This window comes from Lathamus discolor, chromosome 3 (genome assembly GCF_037157495.1).
Source record: "Lathamus discolor isolate bLatDis1 chromosome 3, bLatDis1.hap1, whole genome shotgun sequence".
Taxonomy (NCBI): Eukaryota; Metazoa; Chordata; class Aves; order Psittaciformes; family Psittacidae; genus Lathamus; species Lathamus discolor.
In genome coordinates this window covers 98,261,508-98,281,256 of record NC_088886.1, presented here as the reverse complement: position 1 = coordinate 98,281,256, position 19,749 = coordinate 98,261,508, and the positions used below count along the sequence as shown (strand labels likewise).

Genomic DNA, 19,749 nt, shown 5'->3' with positions numbered 1-19,749 from the left:
GAGGGTCAGTCACACCCTGAGCACATGAGCGTTATCTGGGCAATTGTCTTAATCTGCTAATGAATGCATAGGGTAGAAATGATTGAACTTCCGTGACAATTCAGCTTTTCCCATAAATGGATATAAGCAAATGAGATTTGTGGAGGCATTTAAAAACCCCTCAAACCTACAAGTAGAAATACCATGCAGCTGCTAACACAGCATGCACACAGCAGGTATGCAGTTGGTGATATAATATACATAGAAAGTAGGTTTGTGTTCTTGGGACTTTTTTTTTTTTCCTTTCCTTTTGTACTGCTGTTGCTGCTTTGGTTAATCTGTATTTAATAACCCAGAAGCTGGAAACTTGTTTTCCTTACCAAGCAGCTAAACTCTGGGTGCTACAGGATATAGAGCACATCCCCTTGCTCTGAATCAGTTTAGCCATCATTTGACGTATCTCTTCTTGGAGAAGAGATACAGGGTTGAGTCCTGTCGTAAGGCATAATTATGTCCTCTATATGAATGTATAATGTGTGTGTGAGAAAGAGAGACAGACACAGACAGAAGGGGGAAGGTGGTGAAAGAGCAAGAGCATTCAAGAGTGTGCATACACTAAACATGTTCACAGAAAAAACAGTTAATCTGAAAGCCAGACCACCTCAGTGCTGTGTTGAGAGACCTCCCCTTGCCCTCCTAAAACCATGCTGTCGAAATCTGTGCTGGCTTCCCAGCAAGTTGGGCAATATGTGTATCTCCCTAATGCCTTATCACAGCACTGCCTTGGAGCAAGGCACACTGTAAATAACCAGTGACTCACCCACATGCAGCCTCGCGCCTGACTCTGCTGCTTCAGCTCTTAGGCTCCACAGGCAACGAGTAGCTAAGCCTTGGTCTCCTGCACCAAAAATGCCATTCAGCTCCTGCCCACTTTGGAAAACACTGGTTTTTATAAGTTTAGCAGTGCTTCTTGCAGGTAAGATATGCCATTCCTGGATATGACTCCCAGTTATTTAAATAGTGGCTGTTTTTCTTAGAGAAATGAAGCATCCCACTTGGGAACCCAGCTCTGGGTGGCCACAAACAGGCAAGCAATCAGCTTGCTAACTGTTTAGAATAGATCAGCCTCTGCACAGGTTATTCACATTTGAGCTCTGATCACCAAAGTTATAAAAGGTAGCACTAGGACTGCAGAATAGTGGCATGATTGCCATAAACAAGTACTGTTATGTGGTATTTGGGGTTTGTTCATGTGTTGGGAAGGGAGGATTATAAACCAGCTACATACCTGCTTCTGTTTGTCTTTTAGATTTTACTAAAATTGGAGCTTTTGCTAATCCAAATGAATGTAAAAGTGCAACCATAGATGACATCAATGAGAGTCTTAAGGTAAGAAGGTAGCTGCATCGGCTAACCCAGGTCGTGCTTTACATGTACAGTCTGTGGTGGTGGGAAGAAAGAGCAGGGCTCCACCACTTATGCCTGTGCAGCCCGAGCACAACTTGCATATTGCTTTGGTGACACATGGCTTGAAACAACAGTACATGGCCCAGAGGGGAGTAAGATGGAAGAGCAAAAAAAGATCAGTGTCATTTGACTTATGTCTTTGGCCCTGCTGCTAGTCAAAAATATACGCTTTTAAGGTGTATTTTCCAGTTTTGCTTTCCTCCACATATCAAAAGTGACTTGATAATAAACAGTTATGTCTTTTGTTTTACAAGCATAATGCTGTTTTCAATCTCTTCTATTTATTATTTCAAATATAAAGTGCTAGATTTTTTAAATGCAAGTAAAGCCAGTCATCTGACAGCCTACGTTTTATGAGTTAGTGCCCTTGTCTTCTATGGGCTAGGCCTATCATAAGGGAGTGATCAGACAGTGACCCTTGAATAAGGCAGAAATAGTAAAGAAACACCAGAGCAGAGTCTATAAAAAAATGTTCACACACAGCCGAGCCACTTGTCTATGAAATGGTAATGTGGAACTAATGGCTGGAGTTGGGTCCTTGTACCAGTACAAGCTGTGAACTTCTGCCTGTGGCATCATTCTCATCACTTGGGAGGGGAAGGCTGAGGACAACACTTGCCAAGGAGGTGTTCTCCCAGGTGTCTGAGTTTTTTGCCCAAGAGATTTTAATGGTATTATTTCTATGACTGATGTCCATAATTTTCAACAATAATTCCGCAGGCTCCAGCCTGAGAAGCAGAGTTAGCCATTGCAGGCTACTGATTCAGCAGCTGTCACTGAAAATTTGACTTGCTCTTTTTCCTGCATGCATGTGAGTTTAAAGTGACTGGTGTCTGTTATAATGATGGCATGCACTGGTGTTTCGGTTGTGGAGTTTAGCATGGCTCTGCAGTAGGCACATGTATAGGCACATATGTATGGAGTGAAAGCTATTTACACAGGTATACAGCAATACCCAGTTAAAATATAGGAACGCGTTCACAAATATGTATTTTTACACACACAGAGAAAGTCTGTGAGATAGCAGCATGCAGCAGATAAGAATAATAACCTAATGTTTCATACAGAAAGAAGATACATACAGTTGTTTATAAAGGTATCAATTCATATATAAGAAAGAAAAAAACAACTCACATCAGTCCTCCCCCTTGAACTCAATATAATGGAAAAACCCTAGCTGCTGTTTTAAAAAAGCATTGCTTGATTTCTTCCAAAAACATTGTGGGGTAATTAGCATTAGTTACAGCTAGATCATTTTCAAGACGTTTCTTGTTCTGCATTAAAAAAAAAGAAAAATAATTACCACTCTCATGAATTAATTCCAAGGCCTTTCCTCTTCAACTTAGCTGTTTTCTTCCCCAACTCCACAGAAATATTCAAACTGTTTTGATGAAATGATCCCTGAGGGTAAAAAATCTTCAATCAATTTCCTTGTCTGGACACTGCAAGAAATGCTTGATCTCCTGCGCCCTGTTCAAGAGAAATGTGAGGCCCCTCTTGAAGCGATGCTCCTCTCTGATGGGTGTTGAACAAAGTGGCAGTGGAGAAGCACTAAGAAAATATCTTTACCTACAGTCAGAGTGAGCTAAGTGTCTGCATGTCTTGAAGGGGACAAAGAATAAGATAAAAGGCATCTCAGCAAAACAAGGGTGCTTAACCACTGGGCTGGCAGGCATCTGGGGGGCATGGCAGCACCAACACGTGGGGTCCCACCATCCCCACAGCCCAGCCTTCAATGCTGAGCTACAGCTCACAGTTATAGAGGCAGCAAGACCTGCTCTGCTGTCCAGCAGGAGCCTCTTTTGTGTCTGGCAGTGGGCATCACTCATATTTTCCAAAGAAATATTTGGGTAATTTGTCTGCAGTAGCACTGAATGCCAGTGCTGTGAATACAAATGCCACTTTTAAAGTGTAACTTGGGCTGACGAGGTCTTTGTTGTCATTGTGACAAGTGATGGAAAAATCATGTGTTGCCAAAAAGAAAGGAAAGGAAAGGAAAGGAAAGGAAAGGAAAGGAAAGGAAAGGAAAGGAAAGGAAAGGAAAGGAAAGGAAAGGAAAGGAAAGGAAAGGAAAGGAAAGGAAAGGAAAGGAAAGGAAAGGAAAGGAAAGGAAAGGAAGGCTTTAAACAAAAGAAGAAGCTTACTTTGACAAAATCAGCTAGTGGGGCAGTTATCACCCGTGGCTGGGTCAGTGAGTATGCCTGTGGTCTGGTTGGGAAGTGGGGGATGATGGGCTTTTATACTCACTTGCACTCTGATGGGTTGTTCTTTCACTCTCTTTTTTCTTTTTAACCCACTCAAAAGTTTGCAAGCAGCTTCCTCCCTGCCCGCTCCCACTACCCCCTAGAAATGGTGGGCTGGTGTGTGTCACCATTGACAATGCTCAGTACTGCAAACCCATGTGCAACAAGGTAACATTCATGGTTTACTGCTGATATATTGCTGCATCTATTCATTAATGTACAAGTGTTTATTGTGTAATGTATAATTTTCCTTGTTATTTTTTTTCTCCCTGAGGGCAGGGAGGTTGTAGTGTTTGTCTAGACCTTCACTAGCCAAGTGTTTCTTCACCTTATGGTTACCATGTGTAGCCTAAGACACTGTTTGTTTTTTTTCCCCATCTTTGTTTAAAAAGGGTTATGACTTCCAGTTCCTCAGAAGGAGTAGACTGTATGAAGTATGTGGCAGCAGAACCGGTTTTTCCTGGACAACACAGCTTGTTGGGGGAAAGGCACTGGCTGTTTGTAACCGTGAGTATTTCTCAGACACATCAAGTCACAGAGATGGTAGTCTGTTTTGTTTAAAAAAAGGAAGAAAGAAAAGTCTCTCTTCTTGGTATGTGTGACAGTCTTGGCCTGTATGACACCCTTGGCCTGCGTGACATTGTGGGAGCTACTGCTGGGCTGGAAACTGCTGAACAAGAAATCATGTTAGCTTTAAAACGAACACTAACGCCCGAGCATTGCTGTTTCAGTTTGTGGTAGCAAACATGACGTGTAAGCAATGCTTGTGGGGAGATGCACCTTTCTTTTTTTTAAACAGTAAATAGGTGCCATCCTAACACAACCCTTCTACTGCACAAGGTCTGTGTGATCCTCCTGACGGCAGAGAAACATAAAACTGCTCTTTATCTTACAACAGTACTTGAAGAACCTCGGTAAAATTGGTCAACATCTACACTATTCACTGTGTGTACATACAATAAGAAACAGTAGCTGGTCTCCAGCCAGCACTGCTGCCTTTTTGATGTGGCAGCCCAAGAGTTTTAAGACTGCTCTCATTGCCTCCAGTGAGCAATCTGTGACCTGAGGCAGGCTGTCTGACTCCGCTGTTATTGAGTTAATTTAAAAATAGATGGGTGTATAGATACACAAAAGGGCCAACCTGTCTTTCCTATGGTTAGTGGAAAATACTTTATTTTTAACAGTGCCTTCTTGCTAGAGCAGTGTTTTCCCAAGGGTTACCAAAAACAATCATCTGGGCACTTTTATTCCAAGTTGAAGTCTTTAGTCTGGTAACTGGTGCTTGTTTAAACATCAAGACAAATCTCAGCCAAGTAGGTCAACTGCTTGGAGGTTTTGGGTTTTTATTTTTCTTTTTTTATCATCTTTGATCTTTCCAGCCTCTGAGATGGCCGTCAGTGGAGCTGAATCTGCCTATTTCCCCACCAACAGTACCTGTCTGCGCACATTAGCCTTCACTGAAACTCAGACTGATCAGCTAAACATGTTCCTCAAAGAGCTTGGCGAGCAAGGCATTGATGTCTCCAACCGTGACAAGGATGCTGATTGTATCATCTGTGGTTACTAGCACCAAAAAGCTTGTGCTACAGGCCAACCAGCCATCTGCAATCTGACACAGGCATTTTGACAAGAGAAGCAGAGCAGTGAAATTGTTGCTAAGACATGTAAACATACAGCTTTTATTTGGTTAAAGAACTAGAGATCATAGTCCTAATTTGACTTCAGCTCTTGGGTACAGATATATAGGCTAAACCTAATAGAATAGCTCATGGCAGAGGTGTTTCAAAGAAAGTTCACTTTTATGGCTTAAATTTGTCTAGCTGGAATTAAATAAGAAATAGAGTTTTTTCATGGTTGCAGTCATTAGTTAAACACAGTAACTGTTATCAGAAATCATCTTCTGCCAGGTGTTAGTTTTACTTTACTTCTAGTTGCTTTTACAGGTGCCAATTAATCACTGTTTTGTTTCTCTGATGACCATTAAAGCAGTGCAAGTCACTGGTCATAGGTGTACAGCTCTTTATTCATGTACCTGCTTGGTTGGGGGTTAAATGCTGCTGTACATACAGCTGTTCAAGGTGCTGTGATTTACATGAACTACAAACTTAAAGCACTGTAGTTTGCTGGTGGGACAACTCTAGGGTTTCTCCTGTATTTATCATCTTGAGGAGATCCCACAGAAAGACACAGCCTCTAGGTATACTGCAATGCACTTCTAGGAGTCAAGAAGTACCCTCTGTATGCTTGCTGTAACCAAGCAAAATGGCAGTAAAAAGGTACTATCCCAGTTCAGTACATGTGAGAAGTGGGGTAGCCCTAAACTAGCAGATATTTGTACCATGTCTCTTCTGCCAGAAAGATGAAAGTGGTTGGTGCTGAGGGACCTGCATGAGAAGCTCTGTAGTTTGTGTGCCAGGGATTTGCTTTCAGTCTCCTCTGTTTAGTCCCTGTGGAGCAAAACCATAGTGGTTCTGGAAAGAAAGTTCTCTTGATCCTTGATTTGCTCTAACAGCAATGTCTGCCTTGTGGGATGCAGGGCTGCAAGTGCTCTTCTGCACTCATACTTCCTTGCACAACCTGGGTGTATGTGACACATGCACTTGCAGTGCCTTCCTTATAGCTACCACAAGGTCTGGCTTGGCTTTAGAGGTAAAGCGCAAAAGCAGATGAAGTGTGGTTGTAATAGAGTTGGGACTGGCCATATTTAGGGTAGAGCTCTAGGGGCTGATTGCAGGACAACCTGCTGAGATGCTCTGGTCTCAGTGCAGTAGTGCTGGGGCAGCTGCTGGTCTTAGCCCAGTACGTTCATAGCATCTGGCTAATAATCCTCCTTGCTTTTCCCCATTCATTTTATTTCTAAACCTAGTCTAATCTGGGGCAGGTTTGGCTGTTGCCAGAGTCAGCAAAAATTTTAGCTGGTCATCTGAATTTGTGACAGCTCTAAACAAGAACAAATATCCAAGTGATTTTTTTCTGTTGTTGATTCTTCTCATAGCATATAAGACCGCTTGTTCCTGCTCCAATCCCCATTCTTCTGTGAGCTCTCCCCCTTTTACACCCCCACCCTGCACTCCCCATGAGCATGTGTACTCTGGAAAAACAAAGGCATAGAGTAAGAACTGTGAAGGGCAGAAAATCCCAGCCATTGTCCACCTGGCAGTTGATGCAAGTTAAGACAAAAGACAGTTTAGCCCTGGTGATTCAGTTTACTTGTGGAGATGTAGCAACAAAACATATGTGCATGTGGATTATTATGAAATCTAAACAAAAAGCTTAGTTACTGTTTGCTTGGTTTTCAGTGGAATTTGCACTTGAGGTTTTGCTTTAATTTTCTTCTCTTGAGCAAACACTGAAGCCATAGATCTAAAGACAGCCAGCTCATCTGTTTGTGTTTCCTTTCTCTTCTTTACCTTTTCCCTATTCCTGTGAATCTCAGACACAGGCATCATAACTACATGGTGCATGCTGTATAACTGACCTTTGCCTCATTAATCAGTTAAAAGATTCAGATATATAAAACTACACACATCTTTCAGACTCTGATGCCAGCCATTACAAGCAAAAAACCCGTTGGCTGCTTTTGGGCCCAGAACCAGACAGTAATATGACGATGAGTGTAGCAGACAATTACAACAACAAAGGAATGAGTTGGCTGCTTTGGTTGCTTATAAACTGAGGCAGTAACTTCAGTCATTTCATTGGAGGCAAAAATGCTGCAGTCTGAAAGAAAAGAAACATTTTTTCAATCACTGAATTATTTTATTTTATTTTATTTTATTTTTTTATTTCTGGCAAACAAATAATCTCTATCGCATGAAATTATAATATCTTCAAGGTTTTGATTTCCGGCCAATTCATTATCAGCTGATGCTCAAATAAAGTATCTGAAGAATAAAAATGTTCCAGTGTCATTTTCTTGCTGGTGCTAAAAACCATTTTTCTCTGAGTCGTTAGGCTGTTCTTATGGCTTTCCAAACCAGCCAACAAAAGAAAAGAAACCCAGTATTGGATTTCATAAAGAAATAAAACCCATTGCTCTTGTAAACTAACAGAAACTGTCAAATCTGTGCATCAGAAATCCTGCTAGTGAGTGTCCCACAGTGCAAAAGAATTAGGGTGGGAAGCTTTCATTTGATGTGGCATGAATGTGATGTTAAGCTGGAGACTGCATTGTTGGGCTTGTTTGTTTGTTTTTTCATAAACTTGCAGAGAAGCAGTTTTGTTCTATTCCCTCCATCTAAGTTGTTACTTATGTATGAGAAAGGGAAGTTGAACCAATAAGCCTCTGTGACACAGTTAAAAACTGAAGTAAATTTAATCATATTATTTCCCAGTGTAAATTTGCATAATGTAATTCAGGCAAATAGTTATTGTATGTTTGCATTAACTTCAAGTCAGTTTCTGGCCGGGCATGTCTGAGCATTGGGCCATCCCTCATGTTCATGCTCTAACCTCAGGATGAGAAGGGCTTTGTGTTCTCGCACTCTCTGTGTTCTGGCACTTGGGATTTGCAAAGAGGAAAATTCACATGGAAGGAAAGAAAGCACTGTTACAGGTTGGGCACCCCCAGCTACAGGTTGTGCACCCCCTGTACAGAAGGACTTAGGGGTGCTGGTCGATGAGAAAATGAACATGAGCCGGCAGTGTGCGCTCGCAGCCCAGAAAGCCAACCGTATCCTGGGCTGCATCAAAAGGAGCGTGACCAGCAGGTCCAAGGAGGTGATCCTGCCCTTCTACTCTGCTCTTGTGAGACCTCACTTGGAGTATTGTGTGCAGTTCTGGTGTCCTCAACATACAAAGGACATGGAACTGTTGGAACAAGTCCAGAGGAGGGCCACGAGGGTGATCAGGGGACTGGAGCACCTCCCGTATGAAGACAGGCTGAGAAAGTGGGGGCTGTTCAGCCTGGAGAAGAGAAGGCTGTGTGGAGACCTCATAGCAGCCTTCCAGTATCTGAAGGGGGCCTATAGGGATGCTGGGGAGGGACACTTCATCAGGGACTGTAGTGATAGGACAAGGGGTAATGGGTTTAAACTTCAATAGGGGAAGTTCAGATGAGATATAAGGAAGAAGTTCTTAACTGTGAGGGTGGTGAGGTGCTGGCACAGGTTGCCCAAAGAAGTAAATGCTCCATCCCTGCTGGTGATCAAGGCCAGATTGGACAGAGCCTTGGGCAACATCGTCTCATGTGAGGTGTCCCTGCCCATGGCAGGGGAGTTGGAACTAGATGATCTTAAGGTCCTTTCCAACCCTAACCATTCTGTGATTCTATGAAAGAAAAAAATATTTTAGGCCAGTAGGTTTAGCAGATCAGACAGAAGAATTGCAAGATGCTTATTTATTTTGCCATTCTTGTCAGGTTTGTTACATTTCATGTTACAACCAGAGTAAAGCACTACCTCCACAGAATACACTGCATGCTTTTGGCATGTACACTTGCATAGGTAGCAGTCTTCTCAGCTAAAGGCTTTGGTAATATTTACTGTGTAACTATAGAAAAGGAGTCTTTCCAGATATTAATTAACAATGCTGTGTTATGCTCACTTTTCTTTCAGTCTTGTTTTCAGTCCATTACAATGCAAGACAAGAGTCTGTATAGGAACTAAGCCAACAACAGTAATTACGACATAGCCAAAAAATGGAAGGCAAAGTGTTTAGAACTGTAGTACATGAGGACAAAATTATACACATTCTCTTTTCACAGGAACATAGCAGCAACAGGTTGGGACACCCATCCCTTTTGGATGGATCCTAGGCAGTAAAAGTGCCTGAACCTGAGAGATGTTATCATTCTGAACCATTCTTTAAAGGGATTGGTGGTGTTACAGCTTGTACCGGGTCTGGCTCACACTGAGCCATGCAGCGAGATCTGTGGTACACGCTTCATCCTCCAGATCACCACTGCAGTGGGGGGCAGAAACATGAGAAAACTCATTATCAGCACGGCAGCAAAAATGACCAGCAGTATTTCCCATGGGGCTAGGTTCGTTTCCACCATGATCTTCTCCATGTTGAAAGTCTGAAGCTGTAAAGCAAAAATTACACTGCATTACTTTCTTGTAAATAGGCATTACAACTGTATAGATGTGTTTGGTTTAGCCAGCATAGGGCTGTCAGCTTCTTTGGCCAATTATGCTCATCCTGAAGAACACACCCATTTTGCCTGGCTGCAGGCCCCAGAAGAGCTCCTGCTCTCTCTCTCTTTCCTCCCCTCTCCTGCACTGTCCCCTTGAGAGCCTCCATGGAGCATCATCCTGCCTCTCCCATTTGGCTCAGTTGCAGTTGCTGATGCTGATGTAAGATACTACATCCACTTAGAAATGTCATTCATTAGTCTTGGGAAAGCCTTTGTCATCTTCTATTTAAAATGTTCATTTTTAAAACCCTCACCTCTCATTTCAATATAAAAAGTTATTGTTACACTGTCATGTATCAAAACTAAAGCTGAGAATAAAAGCATATGATGGAAAGAAGAAAGAACTGTAAGTTATCTGCCATTGTGGTGGGTTGACCCTGGCTTGATGCCATGTGCCCACCAAAGCTGCTCTATCACTCCCCTCCTCAATGGACAGGGAAGAGAAAACATAACAAAAGGCTTCTGTGTTGAGATAAAGACAGGGAGAGATCACTTGTGCAGTTCTGGTGTCCTCAACATAAAAAGGACATGGAACTGCTGGAAAAAGTCCAGAGGAGGGCCACGAGGATGATCAGGGGACTGGAGCACCTCCCATATGAAGATAGGCTGAGGAAGTTGGGGCTGTTCAGCCTGGAGAAGAGAAGGCTGCATGGAGACCTCATAGCAGCCTTCCAGTATCTGAAGGGGGCCTAGAAGGATGCTGGAGAGGGACTCTTTGTCAGGGATGTAGTGACAGAACAAGGGGTAACAGGTTAAAACAGGGGAAGTTTAGATTGGATATAAGGAGAAAATTCTTTCCTGTCAGGGTGGTGAGGCACTGGAATGGGTTGCCCAGGGAGGTTGTGAGTGCTCCATCCCTGGCAGTGTTCAAGGGCAGGTTGGATGAAGCCTTGGGTAGGATGGTTTAGTGTGAGGTGTCCCTGCCCATGGCAGGGGGGTTGGAACTAGATGATCTTGAGGTCCTTTCCAACCCTAACTATTCTATGATTCTATGATTTCGGGAAATGAATTTAATCTATTATCAATCAGAGTAGGATAGTGAGAAATAAACCCAAATCTTATAAACACCTTCTCCACATCCCTCCCTTCTTCCTGGGCTTAGCTTTATTCACAAAATCTCTACTGCACAGAGGGATGGGGAATGGGGGTTGTGGTCACATGTTCATCACAGGTTGTCTGTGCTTCTCCTTCCTTCCCAGTGGGAGGACTCCTCACACTCTTCCCCTGCTGCAGGCTGTAGCCTCTTCCACAGGAGATGGTCCTCTATGAACTTCTTCAAGATGAACCCTTCTAGCAGCTTCTCACAGAAGCCCCCCCATGCAGTCCCCTCCCTGCTATCAAAACATTGCTACACAAACCCAATACAGCCATCAGAATGTGTATTTTAGCTCTTTTGTTTTTCCCCTATAAAGCAGGCTTTAGAAACTCTTTGCTTACCAGAGAGCTTCAATGGACACTCAATAAAGAATTATGTGCTTTGAAAATGACTACAAATATAATGAAATTGTTAATTCTGTTGAAAACTGATTTCTATTTGAAATGGTTTAATCAAACAAATATGAGCTTAAGAGGTTTAGCAGCTAGGCAGTGGGGCATACATGCAGAACAGAAACAGAGCTAATACATCTCTTTAGTTTTGTGAAAAAGAAAGAGTAGACCAGCTAGTAAGAAGTTAAATCATGTTGGTTTTGAGACAAGGAGACAGAACTGTTAACAGGTGTGTCTAAGGGCTCCGTGCAATTCCTTCAGCACAGGACCTACACACCTGAAAGCCATAATGAAGCCAGAGCTGTTAGATTGAATAAAGGAGATGGCCAAGAACTGAGTGGGTTTTTCTCCAACTACAATTTCTTGACTTTGTGCTCTAGCATTAAGGAAGTTACTGGGAATTTGCCTTGAGTTCACCAGAGGAGATCTCAGATTTGTCTGCTGCTTTTCAAAGTGGGTGATGTACTGGGTTTCCATCATTAAATCCTGATTCTTCTGTAAAGGAGAAGACTGAAACAGGGTTGATGCAGTATGCTTATTTAGGGAGAGTAGAAGAATTTGTCTATTATGTGGAAAGCTAATGGGTTGCCAGCAATTTTGTACCTGGCTTAAGAGTGTGAAAATCACATTCAGGTAAATTATTTGTTGTGGCCTGTAAGGAGAAGCAGCAGAAGTCTGGTAACAAATCCTGGAGGATTGAAGTAGTGATGATCTTTGACAAAGGCTAGTAATCTGTTAGACAGACTCTAGATGGAGTGTCTTTTGGCTGCTAAATGAACTGGCCCCTGCTACCCAGTCAAACCATGGCTTTCTAGTGTCAGCCTTTCTTATGTGTTTACCTTCTCTTGCTATTAAGTTACCAGTTCAGCCTTTTTTGAGAAAGAAATACACAGATTCTGGGGGTGGAAAACATGTTCTCTCTTCAGACCCAGCTGTGTCTGCCCAGCCAGGGTTGATGTCTGCCATGCAGCAGTGCCCAGACCTTTCCAGAAACCTCAACTCTCATAAGGCTGTGTCAAGTTTTACAATTAGATTAATGTCAACTCTTGCAAACTGGGGAGAAGCATGGAGGACATGGGTGAAGCTTCCTGAGCTCAGAGCCTGAAGTAAGCTTGTGGCTGCTGCTTCCTTGCCAGCTAAGACACATATCTGTGGTGGGAGAGTCGCTGATGCTGGAATGCTGCCTACCAGGTTTGCTCCCCTGAGCTGGCTGTGTCTGCTTTCACCCATCTACAAAATTGCTTGGTTTTGCTTGTTTTTCATCTGCTCAGACTGGCAGCTCTGACTAATGTGGACTGAGCTCTGGGGCTTGTTGGGCTGTGTGATATTCTGACCTTTCTTGTGGCACTCGTGATTTTATTCTCTTTCCCCTGGTTAGTGGATGAAGGTAAGTTTGAGGCTGTTTGCAGCCAGGTGAGGCAGCTGTGGGAGAAGGGAGGTTTGTGCTCAGGAGCTGCCTTGTGCTTCGTCATTGCTGCACTGGGAATACTGGAGGTGCGCCTCTTATTCTCTAATTAAATTTTGTCTGTCAATAAATTCCTTTAAAAATCTCAATTTCTGACTTGCTTTGCCTCTTGTTCCTGCCTTTTTCTCTGTAAGGCATTTCCTATTAACCTGTTGCCACTGCTACTTTTCCTTTTTCAGTTTTATCTCAGTTCTTGATGTTTGTTATTTCATTCTCTTCCTCATTCCCCTACTTCAATTTGTTGCAGTTTCCCTGTTTAGACAAGGGTCTCTTTGGCCGTAGTTTGCATAGGAAATTCCCCATCCCTGTTCTCTGCTCTGTTCATCCCTCCTCAGCACCTGGCTAAGACAAAAATCCAGTGAGACTACATTGGCTTTAGCTAGAAAAAGTGCTAATGGCCAATAACTGATAATAAGTCCCATGTAATGTCCTCAAACTATTAATTTGTCCTTCACCCACCTATTCTGTACTTTCCCAGCACTCATGTTGCATTCTAAAACTCTGGGCTCTTATCTTTTAAGTGAGCAAGTGCTGCACAGCCCCAGGGTGCATATGCAGCTTGCTGTGGTCTTTTGGGAAATGAATGCATCAGGAACTCTGTAACTATGCCTATATGACAAAAAGGTTATCATACATCAGTAGTACTATATTACGTAATTTTCAGTAAGATACATCATAAATAAGGTACATTTATGACAGTGGAATCCATCTAAGATAGAAATAGGTGTACTGACAAGTGAGTCCGTTAAACTGTACTGCTGTGCAATCAGGAGGCACAGAGGCTGGAGGCCATGACTCAGTGGCCCCTCTAAGTATTGTTTGTCAGCCACAGCCAGCCTGTGTTTCATTCAGCACAGCTGTAGAAGAGCTGGGACTGCTAAGGCAGTGAGGTGTTTTTCACACTTACAGTGTCTGATGCACACATAGCTCTAGAAACACAAAAGCAGTGGTATTTCTTTCAGAATAAACACACTGTCACTTGGGTTTTGCAAGTTCTTTGTCTCCAGTCCTCATCAGTGAATGCATGAGAATATCAAATCTGGTTTCTAAACCATTAAATATTTTGCAGTGAAGGCTCTAGATCTGTCTCCTGAATTTAACTAGGTAGAAAAGTGAAGGCCTCTGCAAGAATTGGAGCTGGAGGCAATGAACAGAATACAGTAAATTACATTTTAGGAAAATAGGCCTACTAGAGAAGTGGGATTTCTGGTTCTATCTTCCATTTCCAGTGTTTCATTTAAGATTTGCTTGAAGGCTAAACAAGTAAATGCTTTTGTTGTGAACTATAGTTGACAGAAGACCTTTTTGGACACTAAAGAAAGGGTCATCTTAGCGGAGTGGACAGAATAGTTAGAAAAAAAATCACAATTCTATTCTCACACCTTCCACAGAAAACAAAATAATGACTTTGTTACATAATTCAAGAAATGAAGCTGGTATGCTTCAGTAGCCACAAATGTTTAATGCAATCTAAAGTAGGCCTTGTAAAAATGCATGTCTTAGGTTGTGGTTTGCTTCACTGATCTCCTTAGCAGTGAAGGAGATCCATTTATGAATTGTAGCATCTTTAAGATTATGGCACACAACTGTTGCTGAGGACTTCATAAGCAGAAAAAGAGACTTGCACTATGGTGTATTTAGCTGATATACTTTGCCAGTTTACAGCTTGCTGCAATAAAGAAAAGCCAGAAAATCGTATTTGACCATTTGATTTGAAGCTTTAACTTTTAATTATTAGTAAAAAGCAAAACTACATATGGGCAGACAGGGTGATACACTCTTTAGCGTGGGCTGCTCTCTTCCAGTGAAGTAGAGAAGGAGGGTGCAGCTGAGACAGTTGCCTTTTGGTTTATCCTGCAAGAAATCTACCCCAATCTTTCTCCACCAGCTGAAACTGTTTCTGAGTGTTTGTTCTGCCTGCAGCAGGCATTACTGTACTGAATGTAATCTTTGATCCTAGCTGTAATGAACCTATGTTAACAAGTCAGTTATTTTTCTCTGCTAATCTTGCATTTATTTCTTCCAAATTAGTAATGAATATATTTTCATTTTGGAGAGCTAACATTACTGAAAACCTCATGAAAACCCAGATTATTTATCTCCTTATTGCAACTGGGGAGGAAGCTATACCTCAACACATGATGAGGTCAAATGCTGAATGAAGCGACATCATTATGCATAAGAGGCTTATTTGCAGTCTACAGGAATTGTGTAAAGCTTTAAGACAGCCTTCTGAAGCAAATAGGTGTCACTGTAATATGAGAAGGTCCCTGAGTGAAGTATCTGCGGAGGCAGGGGCCTCCCAACCTGTTATTTGCTCTCAGTTGTGCTTCTTCTGAAGACTTTTTGCATGGAGCAGAAAGATGAGCTGGTATTTGAATTGGCATCTATTTGTATATTTCTTTTCCTCCTCCGAACTTCAGAATAATTATAATGTAATTTTTCCCCTCTCTACCTGGAAAGGTCACAAATCCAGTACTGCTGGCTAACCTTGGGAACAGAAAAACAAGCTTTAAAAAAATTCTTTGGAGCCTAGTAAACGTGTAAGTGCATAATGGATCAAACTCTCCAAGGCCTGTTTCATATCAGTGAATTGAGTTTTATTTTCTCTTGTTTCTATCAGAATATTCTGCTTATTAACTACAGCACTTAATGTCAATCAAAAAGCACCTGAGAGCAAAACACTCATTTGGAAGCAAACAAGAAATGTGGGCAAAGACAGTTTGCCTTTCCTTATCTTCAGTTACAACAGAAAAGCTGCAATGCCTTAATTTCCCCCAGCGCAGCATTTCAGGTTTACACCCATATTTTCATGCTTTTGTAAAGACCGGCTTGTGTGCAAAATCCTCACTCTTAAATGATTTCTGGAGTTTGATGACTTCAGGCAGATAAGAACCTCACTGCCTGCAACAGAATGAATTTGCCACTAGCAAGCTACTTGAAGCTGTTCTTGCTGAGTAAAAAACTTGCTAACTGTTTGTAGAGCAAGAATAAACTTGCCTATGGGCTTGTGTGTCTGAATATTTATGGAAGCACTGCAAGGAAATTAGACCCTTGACTAATGTCCAAGCAGGTGAATGCAGTGTTTAATTTTGTGCTGGGTGGCCTGCTCCAAGATTTTTGTTTCTAGTGTTACTTGAAACTCTTGGCGATAGCATCAGGTTCCACTCCAGATGTTCTTGTAGGCAAGAAAATACTGACAAATGTAGTCATATGGATCCCAGCAGTGTGTATCACTTGGAAAGACCCGGCTGGAGATGTATATTGGGAGGCTTGGTTTTGTTGCTGTCTGAAGCAGGTAGCATGGCACTGGTGTTTTATCATTTATCTTTTCAAGTAAGCACAATTTGGTTTACCTTTTGCATGTTCATGCTGTGGGGCAGGAAGAGGAAAAATTATTCTTACATTGAAAAAAACTGTGCCTTAAAGAAAGACCAATCAGCCAGGTTAAGTTTTCTATGAAAGCTCTGGGCTATTCATCGTACCGTACACTAATATTTAAGTGAGAATCAATCCTTCCCTTTCTTTTCTCCGTCCCCAAAGGAAGGGTCTAATTCAGTATAAACTTGGAGTTTCATTTTTACTGAAACAGACTGAAGCTGGAGCAAACAGTACAAAAGAACTTCTACATGATGTAGTTGTATTAGCACTTTTGGAAATACCTTTGTCCCAGACTTATCTTTGTGACACTGTTCAATCACTAGTTTTTCTGGTGGAGATTGCTTGGTGGAGATTAATACAGTCAGATTGGGTGAAAAAACACGATCCATAGTGCTAAACAAATACAGATCTGAAATCGTAAAGACTGAAGTTATCTCTTTACACAATCATTTTTGTAGGTCAGCAGTTCCACAAAATTATGCTAATTTAGCATATGTGATAAAACCAGACACATGATATTGAAGTTCTGGTATCTTATACAAACAGGCCTTATAGGTCTTTATGTGGGGAGGAGTTTTATTATCTAGATGTGATAGCTGCCCACTTAGATACAAAGATCGGCTCTCAGCTGCTTTAGCACAACTGGAGGTGCAGAACACTTGCCATTTCACAGAGGTGTCAAAACCCCTTCTCCCAGGCATGTACGCATTTTAATAGAAGAGAAAGTAGGAAGGGCGAAACTAGCAACAACCACGAACTTGTTCTGCTTTCTGTTCCACTCAGCGATTTAAATCTTTAGCCTTCAAGTGGGGAAAACAAGTGTTTCTGTGTACTTGTTCAACACAACTGCCAACTTCCGATTAATCTTTAAAGATAACTACACATGTCTAGACTAGTTTTCTGAAGAGGTCATAATGGCTGCAATGTCCACAGTGTGCCCTCTAACAGCGTGGAACTGTAGAAAGGTGAATTTCTATGCCACTTCTATGACTGTGTGTTACAAGCAGACATAGCAGATGGTAGGAATGTGGAAAGTGCTCAGACCTAGATTTCTTGCGCAGTAATTGACTTGAGATGGGGGTCATGATCAAGAGATGACTATACTGCAAGTTTAAAGTGTCACTTAAAACTCTTGTAAAAGCCAGAAATCAAATTAATGAGTTTACTACCTTAGAGAAGGCTGTATTTCAACTACATAAAACCTCAGAGATCTAATAACACTGCTTTGATTTCTAGAGGGCCAAACCTTTCAAACCAGCAGTGTTGTGAAAATGCTCAGAATCATAAAGCATTTAAAGAAATATCACTGAATTTGCTTGTATTATATCTCCTTTACAGGTAATAAGTGGATAAAATGTTAGTTATAAATATTTCAGTACTAATTGTTTAAAGTATTTTAGTAGGTAGTGCTGTAGTTTAGCGTGTTGACTTTTAAGTAAATGTGCATATTTAGCTTTCTCTGAGTAAAGTCACTACACGGTGCAAATGTAGCTTACAGAATTTTAAAAATATATGGTTACAGATATTAGATATATGAAATTTGGGAGAAGATGTTAAAGCTATACTGAAGACAGCCTATTTAATAATGCAAAAGCAGTACACTGGAATTTTTCTGAGCGTGCTTTAGTTGAAGTATGTTTCACCTCACTTGCAATGTAAACAGGTGACTACAATGAAAGTTAAAATGCAACAGAAGTGTTTCTCAGCTGTTTATACATAAATCACTGGAATTTTTGGAATTTCTGGAAGTGTACATTCTGATTTCTGTCTTTCATGTAATAAGATAGTTTTGTGTTAACTTAGAGTTCTTGGCATATGTCCATTAGTTTTCCGACTCTTGATTGTGTTGCAAAGAAGGGTTATATACATCTGTGAGTCAAATAGGCAATTTCCTGTTCTGAAATGTTTAACTTTAAACACTTCTGAATAAACATATACAAGCTGACAGTCAGCTAACTTTAAAAGGGAAATAGGGCATTGTCTTATGCAGTGCACTTGCATATGTAACTATTAACAATTTAGCAAATTATTTTGATATTAATGAACTTAAATTATATGTTACATATACTGTTCTTCTGTAATACATATAAAAGCTCTATATTTTACTCTTCATCCCTTCCCACCTGATGTGTTCTTAATAAAATTAGCAGTAATTTAGCTATCCCCTTATTTTTGCAAGAAGGCCAGCAAGCAATTGAATTTGAGTTGGATGTTCACATCTTTCTCAGTTTGATTACCTGAAATAAGTTCTGGCTTTCTCTAAACCTTGTGTGGTCCTGTAGGCATTTATCTCTCTTCGGTCCACTCTTACCTTCTTAGTGTCCTCTAGTCTTGCAGGATAAAATCAAGCTGCTTTCTTTGGGTGTCCATTTTCCGCTGTCAGGCAGCAGAAGCGTGTGATAGAGAAGATGTTCAAACTGCCAGACAAACCAAGGAGAGCAGTGTCCCAGCAGCTGTGCAAGGCTCAGGTGAGCACGGCAGTCTGCACAGGTACTTATTTTTATGGCAGTGCCTATATCACCTCCCACTTGGTGTTCTTAAAGGGGCACAATCCTTTCCAAAGAAAGGATGAAGCTGTTCAGTCTTGACCACAGTTTGCTTAGATTCAGCAAAACAATAGCTGGCTGTTCACACATGCAGAAGCTGCTTCAGGAGACAGCCACTTGCAGCAAAAAATGATGGCCCCTTTTTAGCCAGGAAACCACTTGGGCTTTCCTTGTAAATAATCTTATTTACTCAGAAGTGAATAGTCTGATAATAATTAGTCAGAATCTGAGTTGCTTAATGAGTAGCACATGCAGCTTTCAGTGCATGAAGGCTGCTGCCCCTAAGATTGTTGAACATCCAACTCTCCAAATTGTTCATATGCCCAGCTCTCTTCCAACTATATTTCCAACAGCAAACTTGCTACTTACAAGCTTAACTTTATTTACATACTTGAAAAATCACAGCTACAGTCAGGCTACTCCAGTCTCTGTTGTAGGGAGTGAAAAGCATGTAGAAATCTTTTCAGAGGCTTTGCTAAGCCAGCTCTGGCTCTGGTGCATGCAGTTGTGGAGATGGCATTACACAGTCCCTGAGAACTGGCTCTCTAATCTGTACACAGTACTGCACCTAACACTTGTCTCATGACAAGGGAAGATGTGAAGGCCAAACTGCAGCCCGAGTTAAAAATCTTTTGATAGAGATATTTAAGTCTGTGCAACTATCTGTCTTGGCACGGATACGTCAAAGGAGTGTATGTTTGCACCTATGGAAACCGAAGTTCAGATTTCAAGCAAGTCCCTCAAATTCACTTAACTGGCAATAGGTTTTTTCAAACTTTTACAAAACACAGAAAATATGAACTATGGTATTGTTACAGAAAATAACTGTTAAGAAAAATTTTTCCCAAGATTTTTGTTGTTTTCCAGTATACAAGGCAGAATCAGTAACTTGTTTCCCCCCAAATTTGACATGCGACTTCCATCTGTCTTGATATTTGGCACTAATATTTCAACGATATTGCCAAAACCAGCTTTCTTTTAATATTTTTTTTTTCCAAGAAATCTGCTTATCCTGTTTTTTTCAGTAGCTCTTAAGATTAGTAA

At 41.4% G+C, this 19,749-nt stretch overlaps 1 protein-coding gene and 1 long non-coding RNA gene across 2 annotated transcripts; one reads left to right on the top strand and one right to left on the bottom strand.

Moving 5' to 3' along the window:
- Positions 1 to 761: 761 nt before the first annotated feature.
- Positions 762 to 7,587, top strand: LOC136010100 (uncharacterized). Its single transcript, XM_065670758.1, has 6 exons — positions 762 to 955; positions 1,289 to 1,368; positions 2,817 to 2,931; positions 3,751 to 3,857; positions 4,082 to 4,196; positions 5,069 to 7,587. Exons 1-6 carry the CDS (start codon positions 889 to 891, stop codon positions 5,254 to 5,256), a joined length of 672 nt encoding a protein of 223 aa, XP_065526830.1. The 5' UTR covers positions 762 to 888; the 3' UTR covers positions 5,257 to 7,587.
- A 1,425-nt stretch (positions 7,588 to 9,012) lies between these two features.
- LOC136011145 (uncharacterized) lies at positions 9,013 to 18,674 on the bottom strand. Its single transcript, XR_010611233.1, has 2 exons — positions 18,471 to 18,674; positions 9,013 to 9,714 (listed from the first exon to the last, which is right to left on the bottom strand). It is a non-coding gene; the product is annotated as an uncharacterized LOC136011145 (long non-coding RNA).
- Between the last annotated feature and the right edge of the window lie 1,075 nt (positions 18,675 to 19,749).

Bases quoted from the DNA above. Each gene is read 5' to 3' on its own strand.
- LOC136010100 (XM_065670758.1), top strand. From the start codon at position 889: ATGCCATTCAGCTCCTGCCCACTTTGGAAAACACTGGTTTTTATAAGT. The intron at 956-1,288 runs GTAAGATATGCC...TTTGTCTTTTAG, and splicing joins TTTAGCAGTGCTTCTTGCAG to ATTTTACTAAAATTGGAGCT. The intron at 1,369-2,816 runs GTAAGAAGGTAG...CCAACTCCACAG, and splicing joins ACATCAATGAGAGTCTTAAG to AAATATTCAAACTGTTTTGA.